The sequence below is a fragment of the Mustela nigripes genome, chromosome 3, assembly GCF_022355385.1.
Source record: "Mustela nigripes isolate SB6536 chromosome 3, MUSNIG.SB6536, whole genome shotgun sequence".
Taxonomy (NCBI): Eukaryota; Metazoa; Chordata; class Mammalia; order Carnivora; family Mustelidae; genus Mustela; species Mustela nigripes.
Window position 1 is genome coordinate 8,303,132 of NC_081559.1, and position 12,961 is coordinate 8,316,092.

The following is a 12,961-nucleotide window of genomic DNA, read 5'->3' on the forward strand; positions in this document are numbered from 1 at the left end:
AGGAATAACTATATGGAGCTATTTCCTTGCATTATCAGAAAGAATATGACAGTCATGAAATTGATACGGTTGTGAAGGATCTATTCCAGAATTCTATTCTCAGATAGATTAAAAGGATTCTTCTTACCTTTAGCATCCCAGTACCACTAGACTGAGTCTGGAGGCCTTCAAGCTAACTTTGTGGTTCTGTTATTTGTTTCATTCTAAGGTAGACCAAAGCAAACCCAAAAGAAATCAGGATCTCTGGAAGTGATTTCATTTTAATAAACATTTACTGTCTTTGCTATGCCCAGTACTGTGGTAGTTACTGAGGATGAAAAATGAATGAGTATGAGGACAGTTAACATTGCTCCTGTCTGTCCAGGATCCCCTAACATATGTCATGTTCTGGTCAAAGTATTTATTGATGATGTCAGTCCTTCTAGAGCTTTCTTCCCTTTGGCACACTTATCACAGCAACTGGTGATATTTGAAATGGTGGTGGCTCCCCAGTCTAGGTCCCTGGGTCCCTGAGTAAGTACAGGGATCAGAGAACCTTGATGACCCAATTTGGGATGAGAAACAGACCTTTGTCAGCTTAAGCCACCAAGATCTGTTAGTTTCTGTTATTGATATATAGACTAAACTATATAAGATGACTTTTATATAGTCTTTCAAATTGATTCCATCATTATATATTTTTTACTAAAATATTTTGGTCCTATCAAAACAAAAGACAGAACAGAAGTAAGAGAGGGAGGGAGGAGGCAGGAAGGCAGGCGGGCCAGCCGGCCACACTGAACTATCCTCAAAACACCAGTGCACTAAGTCCTTAGCACACCTGAGTATAAAACACGCTGAGCTTGTATTTCAACCTGACAGTCTAACTGAGAGGAGGATTTGATGGCTCAGAGAAATTGTGAGGTTCAGAGCACAGTGCACTGCCAAGACAGGCAAGCCGACGCAGGGGCTCCGGGCAATTAGAGAGCATGAGAGAATAAGAAAGTGATATCATGAAAGCAGAGAAGGAGACTAATAAAAGAAGTTGGAGGTTGTCAGAGACGAACGTTAGCTAACTAATAGTTTAGCCTGTGGCTGACCCTGCCTTGGTGTTTTATGCACAATCAGCAAGGATCTGTTTTTTGCATTTCGCTCTGTGCTGCTGATGTATTTCCACAGAAGCCACTGCAAGTTTAGAGGCCCGAGACCACACCAGCTCGAGTGGCAGTTGGCCCCAAACTTTCAAGCCATACTCCCCAGTCAGTCTCTTTGGGGTGCATTATTGCAGGATAATTCTATTAGATAAAGCATTATATTAACTATTGTTCCAAACAGGCATATCTCTTGGTCCCTCTGATTTCTTCTCCCCCCCCCCCCCCCCCATTAATCTAAGTAAATAGGCTACATCCTGATTCTTTATCTGGAGCACCAGAAGAAATGTTCCTCCTTCTACTAAAGAGAAGGAGAACTTCATTAGGGCAAGAAGTAGTAATTAGGTGAAGGAACCTGTCGCAGCCCTAGGCGTGAAGTGAAGTAAGTCTCTGGGTTTGCCCAGCTCTCTGCGCTCAGGATTCTTAAGGCCAGTCTTATCATTAATTACATCCATTCATTTTCCTCCTCTCCTCTCAGTAAGATATGCCACAGAGTGCCAAGTTTGAGTGGGGTGAAAAAAACCACCTACCAAAGCAAAGTAAGTGCAAGAAAGATTTCTTATCAGTAACCAGCAAACGATCTCTGGACCCATAGCTTTTTCAAGTCTGAACATGCACAGACTCTAAGTGCCCGTACAAAACCTCTAAGGCAAATGGGAACATCCCTTCAGACTGCGACATTTCTGTCAGGAAAAAATGTATATATAGAAACATACGAACATATTTATGTATGTATTTATGTATATACACATGACATTTATACACATATGTTCATAGTTCATATTTTATACATATGTTTATTCTATTTTTTGTTTTTAAATATGTACCATTTTGGATATATATTTGTATATTTAACTACGTATGTGTATGTATGTGTGTGTATATATATGTATATATATTTCAGAAGAGTATTTATACTCCAGTTCATATGGAACCACAGTGAAGATTCTCGTCACGGCCCTGTCACTCATGGACAGAGACAAAGAAAATCATTTACTCTCTGCCTCAGAGATTAAATCTTCGTTCACCTGTAACATGGGATCATAGGAACTGCTCCGCTTTCTTCATAGGCACGTGAGACTCAAGCCCAGTGAAACAAAGGATGTAAAACAGCTTTGAAGAAGTAAAAATCACTATAAAAACATAGAGTAGAAGTAAGTAAAGGGATATATGAGGGATTATACCTACCATACTTATGTTAAAACAGATGACTGACAGCAGTAAAATTGTTTTCTACTTTCGAGGTCTTTGAAGATAATGGGCCAGCATCCCACTTTCTATTAACTAAAGAAGGTTTTCATCACCTTTCATTAATTCTGTCACAAGCCCTGTGTTAAAGCCCGAGGATACAGAGATGAGCACAGCCCCAGCGTTCAGAAGGACGGCAAGGGACATTGTAGGAAAAGGTGGGAGGAAGAGTTTCCCCGCAGGCAGAAAGTCGAGTTTGGACGTCAAAGGGCACAGAAGCCGTGAAAGTGCTGAAACACAGAGTGAAGCGGCAGAGCAACCACGAGAGGGTCCCAGCACTCGGGAAGCGCTAGACAGGGAGGACCGCACGACAAGAGCTTGGTCTTCCCGGAAGCAAATGCTGGCAAAGCCGTGGGAGAAGAGCAAAGAGGCACTGTGCTGGCCCTCGCTGGTTCTGCGGTGCTCACTGCGTGAGGGCTTTTCGGTGTTTGGGTCGTTGTTTTGTTTTGGACTTACAGAAAAGGATGTAGTAAATCGATGTGACTTTCTACCTGAAACCCAAGTCGATTAGGAAAAAACCAACGCGCCATGTTTCCTCACAGGATAAAATCTCGTGGAAACGCCCGGAACGATCTTGTGTGGCTGCGGCTGCATGTGGAGTCACCAGGAGAACCGGGAGAGCTGACGGCGGTTACGTGGACGGAACCAACGCCTGGAAACAATCTCTCGTGCTGACTGGAAAGTCCCCTTCGGTTCCTGCTTCTCGACTCCAAAGCTCCCTTCCTGGCCTTACTCGTGGGTGTTTCCCATTGTCTGGGCAGGAAATGAACATCTGATGGTTGAGTGAAGGATCACCTGAACTTCTTTACTGGAATTCCGTTAAAATAACATTCCTTTGAGCTTAATGTGTTTTGTTTGGTTGAGTGTCTTGAGGTGTTAGAAACGAAAAACACTGAGAGGAGTTGAGGGGAAGGTTATTGCCATTTGGCAGCAGAATAAGAACATGATGTAAAATACGCCTTTCTTCTCAACCAAGCACAGTGCAAACAGTAATCCCTTTTTCTTCTTTTTTCCTTTCTTTCCTTTTCTTCCTCACTCCTTCCTTCCTCCCTCCCTTTCTTTTCTCTTCTCTTCTCTTTTCTCCTTCCTTCCTTCATTTCGTGTTATAGTGACCATATGTCCAGGATGACCTGGCCTAGTCTTGATCTCATCTAATTTTGTTCTTTGCAATAACATAGTAAGTACATCAAAGCTAAATAAAATTTGTCTTTCACATTTCATAAACCCTACATCAAGAATAGGCATACTGAGGGGTGCCTGGGTGGCTCGGTCCGTTAAGCATCGGACTCTAGATTTCAGCTCAGGTCTTAATCTCAGGGCCATGGGATGGAGCCCACCCACCCCACCCAACAGGGAGTCTGCTTGTCTCCTTCTTCCCCTCCCCCCACTAGCATATGTGTGTGTGTGCCCGCAAACTCTCTCCCTCTCTTTCAAATAAATAAATAAATCTTTAAAAACAAAATGAAATAAAAAGAATAGGTATTCTGAATCCTCATGTTTCTCTCTCATGTCTTTCATGTTCACAAGTGAGCAAATCTGAGCATTCGTATACCTTATTCACAGAACAAAATTTATTATAAACAAAATCAAGTAACTTTGCTTCCATAAAATGTATGCAGGGATATGAAAAGAGCCCCGTCTTACACAGTCTGTATTTTTAATCATAAGGGATTTTATATTATTTTCAGCTAGCTAAAGAGTAAAATGGAGGGAAAATTTAACTTATTAGCAAAACTAATTGTAAACTATTAATTCATTTATTTTGCAATAGCAGGAATTCCTGGCTTGTAAGAATATACTTATGTATTTTTGAATAATTTTTCACCTTTAAATACTAAGGAGTTTAGATGGTAGAATTAATGTATTTCTACAGCTTAATAAAAGCTAGAATAACAATTTTTGGCATGTATGTTGGAAACATTATTCAGTTACATATTAGGAGACATATTTATGTATTACATTAATTAGACAAACACAGGCATAGAAGTATAAAAGATATGACACTAATAATTAGATCTTGAGTTTTCAGAAATTGTTTATGAATACAATTTTGGAAGAAATCTGATCATACCAGCAGAGGGCAGTAGTATATACCTTAAGCAAACACAAGGCGAAAAAATGAAAACAGAATACAAAAAACAATATTTTAAGTTTTCCTTTAGAGTTATTACAATTATATAGCTACTTAATTTCATTATTTTCAATAAAAATGATTAAGTTACTGTTCCATGCAATCTATTTTTTATTACTCTTTTAATATAAACTGATTATCTTCAAATCATAAAAAGACAGAATTAGGAAGGCTTCTAAATCAATATACTCCTTTTGTATGTTGAACATTTCCAATAATATAAACAGGGAGTCTACTGAAACAGTTATGGTTAATAAACAATTCAAGCAAAAAAAATCTTAAGATAAGAAAATAAATTAAATAATAATAAAAAATTAAAAATTAAAAAAATAAATATTAAAATAAGAAAATCATATAAAAGTTTATCTCATATAATTTTGTTAGATAATCTAGGAAAAAGAAGAGATTCCATCAAGTAATAACCTCTACAAAAAAAAACAACAAACTGTGGAACTTATTCCCATAAATTCTACCTTGAGATCATCAGCAAGGTAAATCCAGCTACTTTAATTCCTGCCACAGAGAAGTCAGGGAAATAAGGCTTCCTAAACCCAACAGAATTCTGACCTCACACAAATGTATACCTGCACAGCATGAGATCTTTGTGGCCAGTAATGAAGGCAGTTCAGGTAGGAAAAAAAAAAAAATTAAAATGCTTTAGAGAGAATACTTTAGAATCAAGACTGGCTTCCCAGCAAAAGGTGTTTTGAAATCATGCCCAAGGAAAGGGGAAAGCAATGAAAGCATGAAGACAAAAGAAACAAAAAACATTTAAGCTGCTGAGTATCTTCACACTGTTAAAATCTGTTATTTGTCCAACGTCCAGATGTGTTACCGTTGTGACAAAAGCAGTGAGGTCATTAAACACAACATCTTATTCTAGGAATTCCAAAGCTACAGGTCAAAGACCAGTTGCATCAGAATCACTTAAGGAACCAACCAACCAACCAACCAAACAGATGGTTGGGGCTCTCCAGACCTAATGAACCAGGATCTCTAAGAGCTGAGAATCAAGAATATGCATTTATTTATAGAACTTGACCAAGTTTAAAAGCTACAGCCTTTAACCACAACCCAACAACATGACTCCAGCCTCTACTTGAAACATTGTAGTGATGAGGAAGTTGCACCCAAGAAAGCAATCTGCATTGACAACCTGGTGAGGTCATATTGGTAGCTTAAAATTAGCTATAGTTGGGAGTATTAACATCACAGAAATCAGTAAAGGCAAACCAGGCCTCGATATTATTCTGTGGGCTGCCCAGGATAGGTGTGGGCTGGCTGGCTGCATCTGCAAAGTGTTTTGAGATACAGCCACGTCCACTTGTTTCCATGTTGTCTTTGGCCCAGAAGCTGAAAACACATACTTTCTGGGCCTTTACAAAAAAGTTTGTTGGTTTCTTTCTAGATGTCAGGTCTAGACTTAAGAAACTGATAGAGAAAATAAAATGCTAATAATACAGATTAAACTTCACATTGTGCTATTACGCTGCATACAACATGCCTGTGAGCGTGCCCAAGAAGAGAGTTAAGTCCGGTATTCAGGAGTTATGTGGCTTAAAGAGAAGGTACCACTGAGCTCAGTAACACGGGAGTGTGACGCTCCCACCTGCATCACCCCTGCTTCACTGTTGTCTTAACAGTTAATGTAGATGAAAAGATTCATGTTGGAACTACATTTGTCTGTAAACTACAACTATAGGTTGGCTACTGCTGTCAGACTTCAGCAAAAAGCAACAAAAGCATTCTGTGTATTTTATTATTATTTGTAAATTGTGTGCTATACATCCTTCACTCAGTAAGATACACACACACACACACACATTCTCCCACAGCTGTTGTTGAATATTTATCAGCAAACCTTTGAACATTACTATTCAATCAACTGCTCTTTCTGGAAGCCTTTCTTTTCTCTTGTCCCCACACTCTAAAGTATTAACAAGAATGTCTGCTCTTCCTCCAAAACATGTCCCATATTCACCCCCTTGTCACCATCTCTACTGCTACTGCACTAGTCCCAGCTCCTTCTATGTCTCACCATGGGGCCTTTTCACTTGTGTCCCTGGTGCAGCCTTGCCCTCTAAAACCTATATTCAGCTAAGCAGCTAGAGGGAGCTTATAAACATTAACATTACACCCCTACAGGAAATCACCTTAGAAGAAATCCATTTAGAATAAAACCCAAACTTTTTGCCAGATCACACCAGACCTACATTCTGAAGCCTTGTTCACCTCTCTGACCTTATTCTATACCACATCAGACTCATTCAAGCCTTAGAGCCTTTGCTTTTCCCTGGCAAGGAAGGTTCTGCTCCCAGACCTTTACCCTACTGGCTTCTGGACATTTTATAAACAGCTTAAATGTAGCTCCCTCAAAAAGGTCTTCCTGTCCAGCCCATCTAAAGCAGTGCGTCCAGGAGCTCATCCTCAAGTACACCTTCGCCCCATGTATGGTGCCTCATGTCACACCGCACCATTTGAATTAACTCTTCCGGTTCCCTAGTTTGCTATCATCACCTGCTCTGTCCGGTTGACCACTCTATCCCCAGTCTGCACTGCACCAGCCAATCACAGGCATTTAATAAATCCTGGTTGAATGAATGCATGAACAAAGGGACAAACAGAGAAGCAAAGGAAAACTTGCGCTATCTGACTTCACGCCTAAAGCTCTTCCCACCCCAGAATGATAATGTTTTACAGTAACAATTGCAAATGTTCGCCCACTGTCCTTTGTATAAGAGCCTTACCCTTTCCCAGAATTGTCCCATGTATGAGTCTAGGTCATGTAACTTGGCTTCTGCCCACCTTCCCAGGCTCAAACTTGACTTTCAGCATGTCCTGGGCCCTATAGCCACCAACTGTCACCATGCAGTGCTATCACAATATATTGGCTTTATTTCCTAGGCTATAGATTTTAGTCCCATGATTTGGTCATTCCATCACTGGCAGCATGTATCTTACGAAAGTGTAACTTCTCTGCTTCAGTTTCTTTATCTGGAAAAATGGAAATTTCATCTGACTTCTAGGTGTATTGGGACCAAATGGGTTAGAACATACACAGTGCTTAGCACAGACCTCGGAATGCACTTAGTGCTCAGTAAACAGCTCTTACCATTCTACAATTCGTTATGCAGACCAGGATAACTTCCTTCGGCCTGCCCCGTCTCCTCCGCAAACTCAGATTCGGTACTCACGGGGTTAGAATGCAGCACGGTGAAGAACTCTGGGCTGATGAGGAACTTCACGGGGGGAGACTGTAACAGCAACGTGAGCCTGGATCTGGAGGTAGAGTGGGGCAGGACGCTCTCCCGCCGGAAATCTGGGTGGGCAGACCACAAAGGCTTTTAGGGAAACCTTTCCATGTAGTGGAAACATAGCTGTTCACTTCCATCTATGTTTTAAAAGAGCCAAAGAATAGCTACATCATTGACTATTATTTTCATCCTCCAAACACGCTTTGCTTCCATGTAAATTCACAGGTAAGGCCTGACTGGAATGGAACGGAGTACTTCTAGCCACTATTAACATTTTAATGCATGCCTAGATGTTTTAAGTGATCAGATTCAATCATTTTCCTCCATCCTACACATCTAGAGATTAGTTATTTATATTCTATCTGGTTTTGTGATTCTTCTCTTAGCACTAGTAAAAAGTCGTGGATTAGAAGAGGTCTCTGGTGAATTCTCTTATTTGCACTGGGTTACCAGATCTTACTGAAGATTAAAAGTTCACTAAAAGATAAACCTCATCTGTTGGAGATCCTTATGATTTGTTTTCTACTTCTGTGAGATTACAAACCAAACCAACCCACAGGCTCTCACCTGCACTGGCTGGGTGAAAGTCAGCTTCCTCCGCTGCCCCATCGATAGCATTGGTATTTTCCTCAGGCCTCTCGTTCGTCATGGTTCTGCGGATACTCTGGTACCTAAAATCAGTAGCCTAGCGTTACATCACAGCAGCCTCCAAAATGAAGGACCCAACCGCTCCCCCAGGGCCCAAATATTTCCACTATCCTCTCGGCTTCAGCAAAACTTCTTCCCTAAACTTTATACCTTTATCCATTCCCTGACCTTTGGGCCATCTGTTGCTTAAGTAAATTACAATGCATTGAATTCCTTCTGTTTGTTGTTTGTGAAACACTTGCCTAACAAAGTAATAAAACTGGGGGGAAAAAAAACTGTGGCCCTCAATCAAAGAAAATTAAATTCTTACATTGTTAAAGAAAAGAACTTTCTATTTCATGGCCATTAATTTTCACAAAAGAATGACATTTAAAAAGCTTAGTTGATGATAAAGATGTATGATGAATAGAGATTCTAGGTATTTAGAAAGATATTTGGCTTCATATTTTATATATATGTATATATATATTGTATCTTTATCTATATATAGATGTACACACACTCTGTTTTTACTAAAAATCAATGCCTTGGGTTGGTGAAAAGGGTCGTCATTACTTATTTCCTCTCCAGTTTCCAAACAAGTGGGGTATGACTGTGATTCTTATTTTTTCAACCAAGAGAAGTTCAGTGAAGTCTATATAAATCAAAAGGGGTACCAGCTACATGTTCATGACAGGTCACCCACCGACGAGAGAGACAACCATGTCATCTTCTGCGGCCCAAATGAGCATAAGGCCAACCACACTACAGCCAGAGCGGAAGTGCCCTCCTCACCTCCGGTTCAGCTGCTCCATCTGCTGTATGGAGTTGGACCTCTGCAGCACCTGGGGGGCCGGGGGCGCTGTCGGCCGCTGCCACGTGGTGGTTCGGTTGACGTGATCCACGTAGAAGATTCTGCCGTGGCTGTCGATGCGCGCCTCCCAGTCTACACCACAGGAATGCACGGAGAGGGGTTAGAGGAGGAGCAGAGGCCGTGAATGTGGTTCATGATCTCCAGCACGGGTTTTCCCTGACATGCTAGAAACTGGGGCTAATACCAAACGTCTCACCGCATCACCAGGCACCTCCCTCAGTCCACTACAGGATCTGCTGTGATCAGTTCGAAAACATACCCCGTGTGTGGAATACCCCCACTTTAAAGGATCTCTCAGTGTAGAGAATCCTTCCAGACCTGTCCACAATGCCCATCTTCATGTGTGAGCGCCAATGTTTCAAAAATACAAATTGTTGGTATCAGAAGACTTTGAAATTGATGTCAATGACTCTTTTCACCAAAAACGGATTTTCCTCTCTCCTTTTTTCCAGCATGAATGAAAGTAGAGCTGGAAGCTTCCAAGTGCATATTTACATACAATTCTGGTAAATGTAGTCTTCAGAAGAAAATAAGGCTAGCCCAGTCATGAAATGGTGTCATGATCTACAAGCTTCCGTTTGCATTTCCTGAAGATGAATACATTTTCAGAACAAGGGTGATTACTTGCCTCCAACCTCAAATAAATGCATTTAAAAATATTATTTAATTTTATGTTTAAGTAATCCCCTTGATTAACTCTGTTCACCTTTGTAAACAAATACGTAAGTGCATGTTCAGCAGAAACAGAAAGCAGAATGATCTCCAGACTCAGAGAGAACTCCTCTGAGACTCTCTAAAGGACCATTCTCCTATCAAAATACACAAGGCATGAGCTGATCTTTGCAAAAGGCAAAATTTTGAAACTGACTGTAGTTGGGAAGTGCAATTTATATACAATATACAAAAACTGGTTCAGCCAGTTACATGTCCGGCTCCAGTTTTCAGCTCAGGTCATGATCTCAGGGTCGTGGGATCAAGCCCCACATCGGGCTCCTAGCTGGGAGTAGAGCCTCCTTCGTGGAGCCTGCTTGGGATTCTCCCTCTCCCTCTCCCTCTGCCCCTTCCCACCCACTCACTCACTCTCTCTCTCAAATAAATAAATCTTTAAAAAATAAAACAGAAATCTACTCCTTAACCAGCTAAGTGTTTATACATTTCTATTTGTGTAAAATGTTTTTTGAAATTATAAGCACTTTTCTCCTTAACAGCTCAGTTGTTTCAAAACTCCCCATGTCATCACACAGCTAATCGAGAGGCACCATGGGTCGGCGTGACCCTGCACACTGGGAGGAAGGCGTGTTGGCTGCTGACCACCTATGGCATTTGCTCCGGCGGAGACCAGAGCACGTATCCTAACGCAGTTCTCAGGGTTGGAAGGCTCTGAATGGTAGAGCCTAGTTGGCAGCGGCTGCCTCAGTGGAGGGCTGGGGGTGGAAAGATCTGTTTTTGTTGATCCCAGCACACTGTAATTTATGACAAATGGCATGAAAAAGAAAAATTGGGCTGAGAAAAAGAAAAATTGGGCTGAGAAAAAGCACGACACAGACAAAAAAGTGAATCAGTGCCACTCATGCTCCAAGGTAACACAGACTCACAACGAACCAGCCTGCCAAATCTGAATTCTTTGGAAACAGTCGCAATCCCATCAATGAGCCGTTTCCAAAAGACCTCTTGATCAGCCTGCCGTAAGCTGACAAATAGGAACTCCATTAGAGAATTTTCAGGAACCATTTTCCAAAAATTCTTTGATCTATTCCATTGTTTTGCTCTGCTCTTTGCATACTTTCCCATCTCAAAGATTTTGGAACCAATTACTCCATCTCATTAAAGCCAGGATGACTCAAGCACATAGTATATGTAACTCAAATGCACAAGAAAACAAAGGGCCATTTCTTTCCCCAAAAGTGTCTACAGTAGCTTTTAATTTAAAAAATGTAGAATAGGTCAATTAGGGATAAAAACAGAATAGAAACCAACTAAAAAAAAGTAGAAAGAGAGGGGCTGCCAAGCTCCCAAGATAAGTTTATAACTCAACTTTGGCTCTAAGTTTTCTGGCCATTAAAGCAGAAAAGAAAACACTATTGTGGCCTACTTTCCATTTTCTGACAAAAGAAAGTAAAAAAATTATCTTCAAAGATAGAACTTTTTCCTTGAACAAACTACACAGGAATTTACCCCACAGAATATGGTCTCTATCAAGGCCATATGGGTAACAAAATGGGTGAGGAGGGAGAGTGGGGGATCTCCACATAGATTTACCACTACACATTACACACAGTGTGAGCTCAAAGAACAAGTAGCTTCAATAACATAAAATCATAACAAAGAATGATTCTTGGGGTCACTTCCCACAAACTCCAGGAATAGCCCTAATGTGTTTCAACAAAGACATCGCTGTGTGCGATGAGAAGAATAAGGAAATGAGGTCCGAAAATTTGCTTTCAGAGAACATGGAACATTGGTGCCCATTAAGACTAGCCCTATCAGATGTCCGACCTTTACACCGAGGTTACTTAAGATCCCATAAAGAGAAATGCTGTCTTGCTGATTTCAAGTGGAGGCTTAGCATTAGGTTGGAAAGGCTGTCTATTGTTGACTCTTACCCAAGTGTACCCTTCCATCCAAAGACAGTAGAGGTGTCTGTAGGAAGATCAGCTCTCTAATTTATCTACCAAAGTTTCCTTGCAGGGTGGAGAGAGGTGGGTATGGTTTATTATAAATTTTTATACTGGGCCTAGTTTATTCTTGATACAAGTAAGCATATGAAAACTCACTGCCCAGCATCAGAGACCATGATAAAATCAGACAGGCTTCCTTGTCTTGCCATATTGTAAAATGGGGTGTACAATCAGGGCACAATGCATCTGAGAACAATGTATTGGGATGTGTGCACCACAGTGGGAGGCAGAAGGCCTGGGGCTTCCAGCCATGGCTTTGTCACACCTTTGTTCCATGACCTTCAACAAATCACTACATCCCTGAGCCACAGTTTCTTTACCTGAAAAATCAGAGGGCAGAATGATACCTAGCTAAGGTCCCTTTCGGTTTTCAAATTGTAAGAATCTTCAAAATGACACCCATTTTTCTACATTAGGTTTAGTAAGAACCTATCAACATCTCATGTCTGGGCCTGCATTTGCAAACTAAACTCTAATTAATTTAGCTGTATAGAGCCAGGGGCCTTGAGGTCCTGAGGACCTGCCAAGCCAGTGTCAGCCACTGTAGCCCCAGTATTACCTCTTGTGCCTACTGGTCTTGCACACAAGATTTTATTTGCATAAAGGGCTTCATGGCAATAACAAGGTTTGAGAACTGTTACCTACAGAAATGCTTCTCAAAGTGTGGGACTCTGGCAGAAGGTATCAGAATCACTTTGAGGATCAATAAAAATGCAGATTCCCAGGCCATGCCTTGGATGGGCAAGGTCAGACTAGCTGAAGCTCGGACTCTGTCATCTACATTTTTGACAACCATTCTAAGTGACTCCTAGACACACTAAAATCTGAGGAACGCTGACATAAATTTATAAGCACTTAAAGCAGTTAAGTTACTAGACAAATCCATGGTGTTAATGCTAGATTTCTAAGAGGTCATGACATACACGCTCACGAGAAACAAAACTTCATCCAAAAGACTCTAACTGAGATCCCAGAGCCGCTGGACTGGGAGACACCCTGAGACTCAAACAGAACAGCCC

General features: G+C 41.1%; 1 protein-coding gene across 5 annotated transcripts in view; it reads right to left on the bottom strand.

Annotated features, from left to right (window-relative positions):
- HECW2 (HECT, C2 and WW domain containing E3 ubiquitin protein ligase 2) overlaps positions 1–12,961 on the bottom strand; it is a 367,014-nt gene that overhangs the window by 103,019 nt on the left and 251,034 nt on the right. For all 5 annotated transcript variants that reach the window (XM_059393100.1, XM_059393097.1, XM_059393099.1 and 2 more), the window contains 3 exons: positions 9,186–9,336; positions 8,331–8,434; positions 7,704–7,828 (listed from right to left, as the gene is read on the bottom strand). In XM_059393100.1, coding sequence (XP_059249083.1) covers positions 7,704–7,828; positions 8,331–8,434; positions 9,186–9,336 — 380 coding nt within the window. The remainder of the gene's footprint in view (positions 1–7,703; positions 7,829–8,330; positions 8,435–9,185; positions 9,337–12,961) is intronic.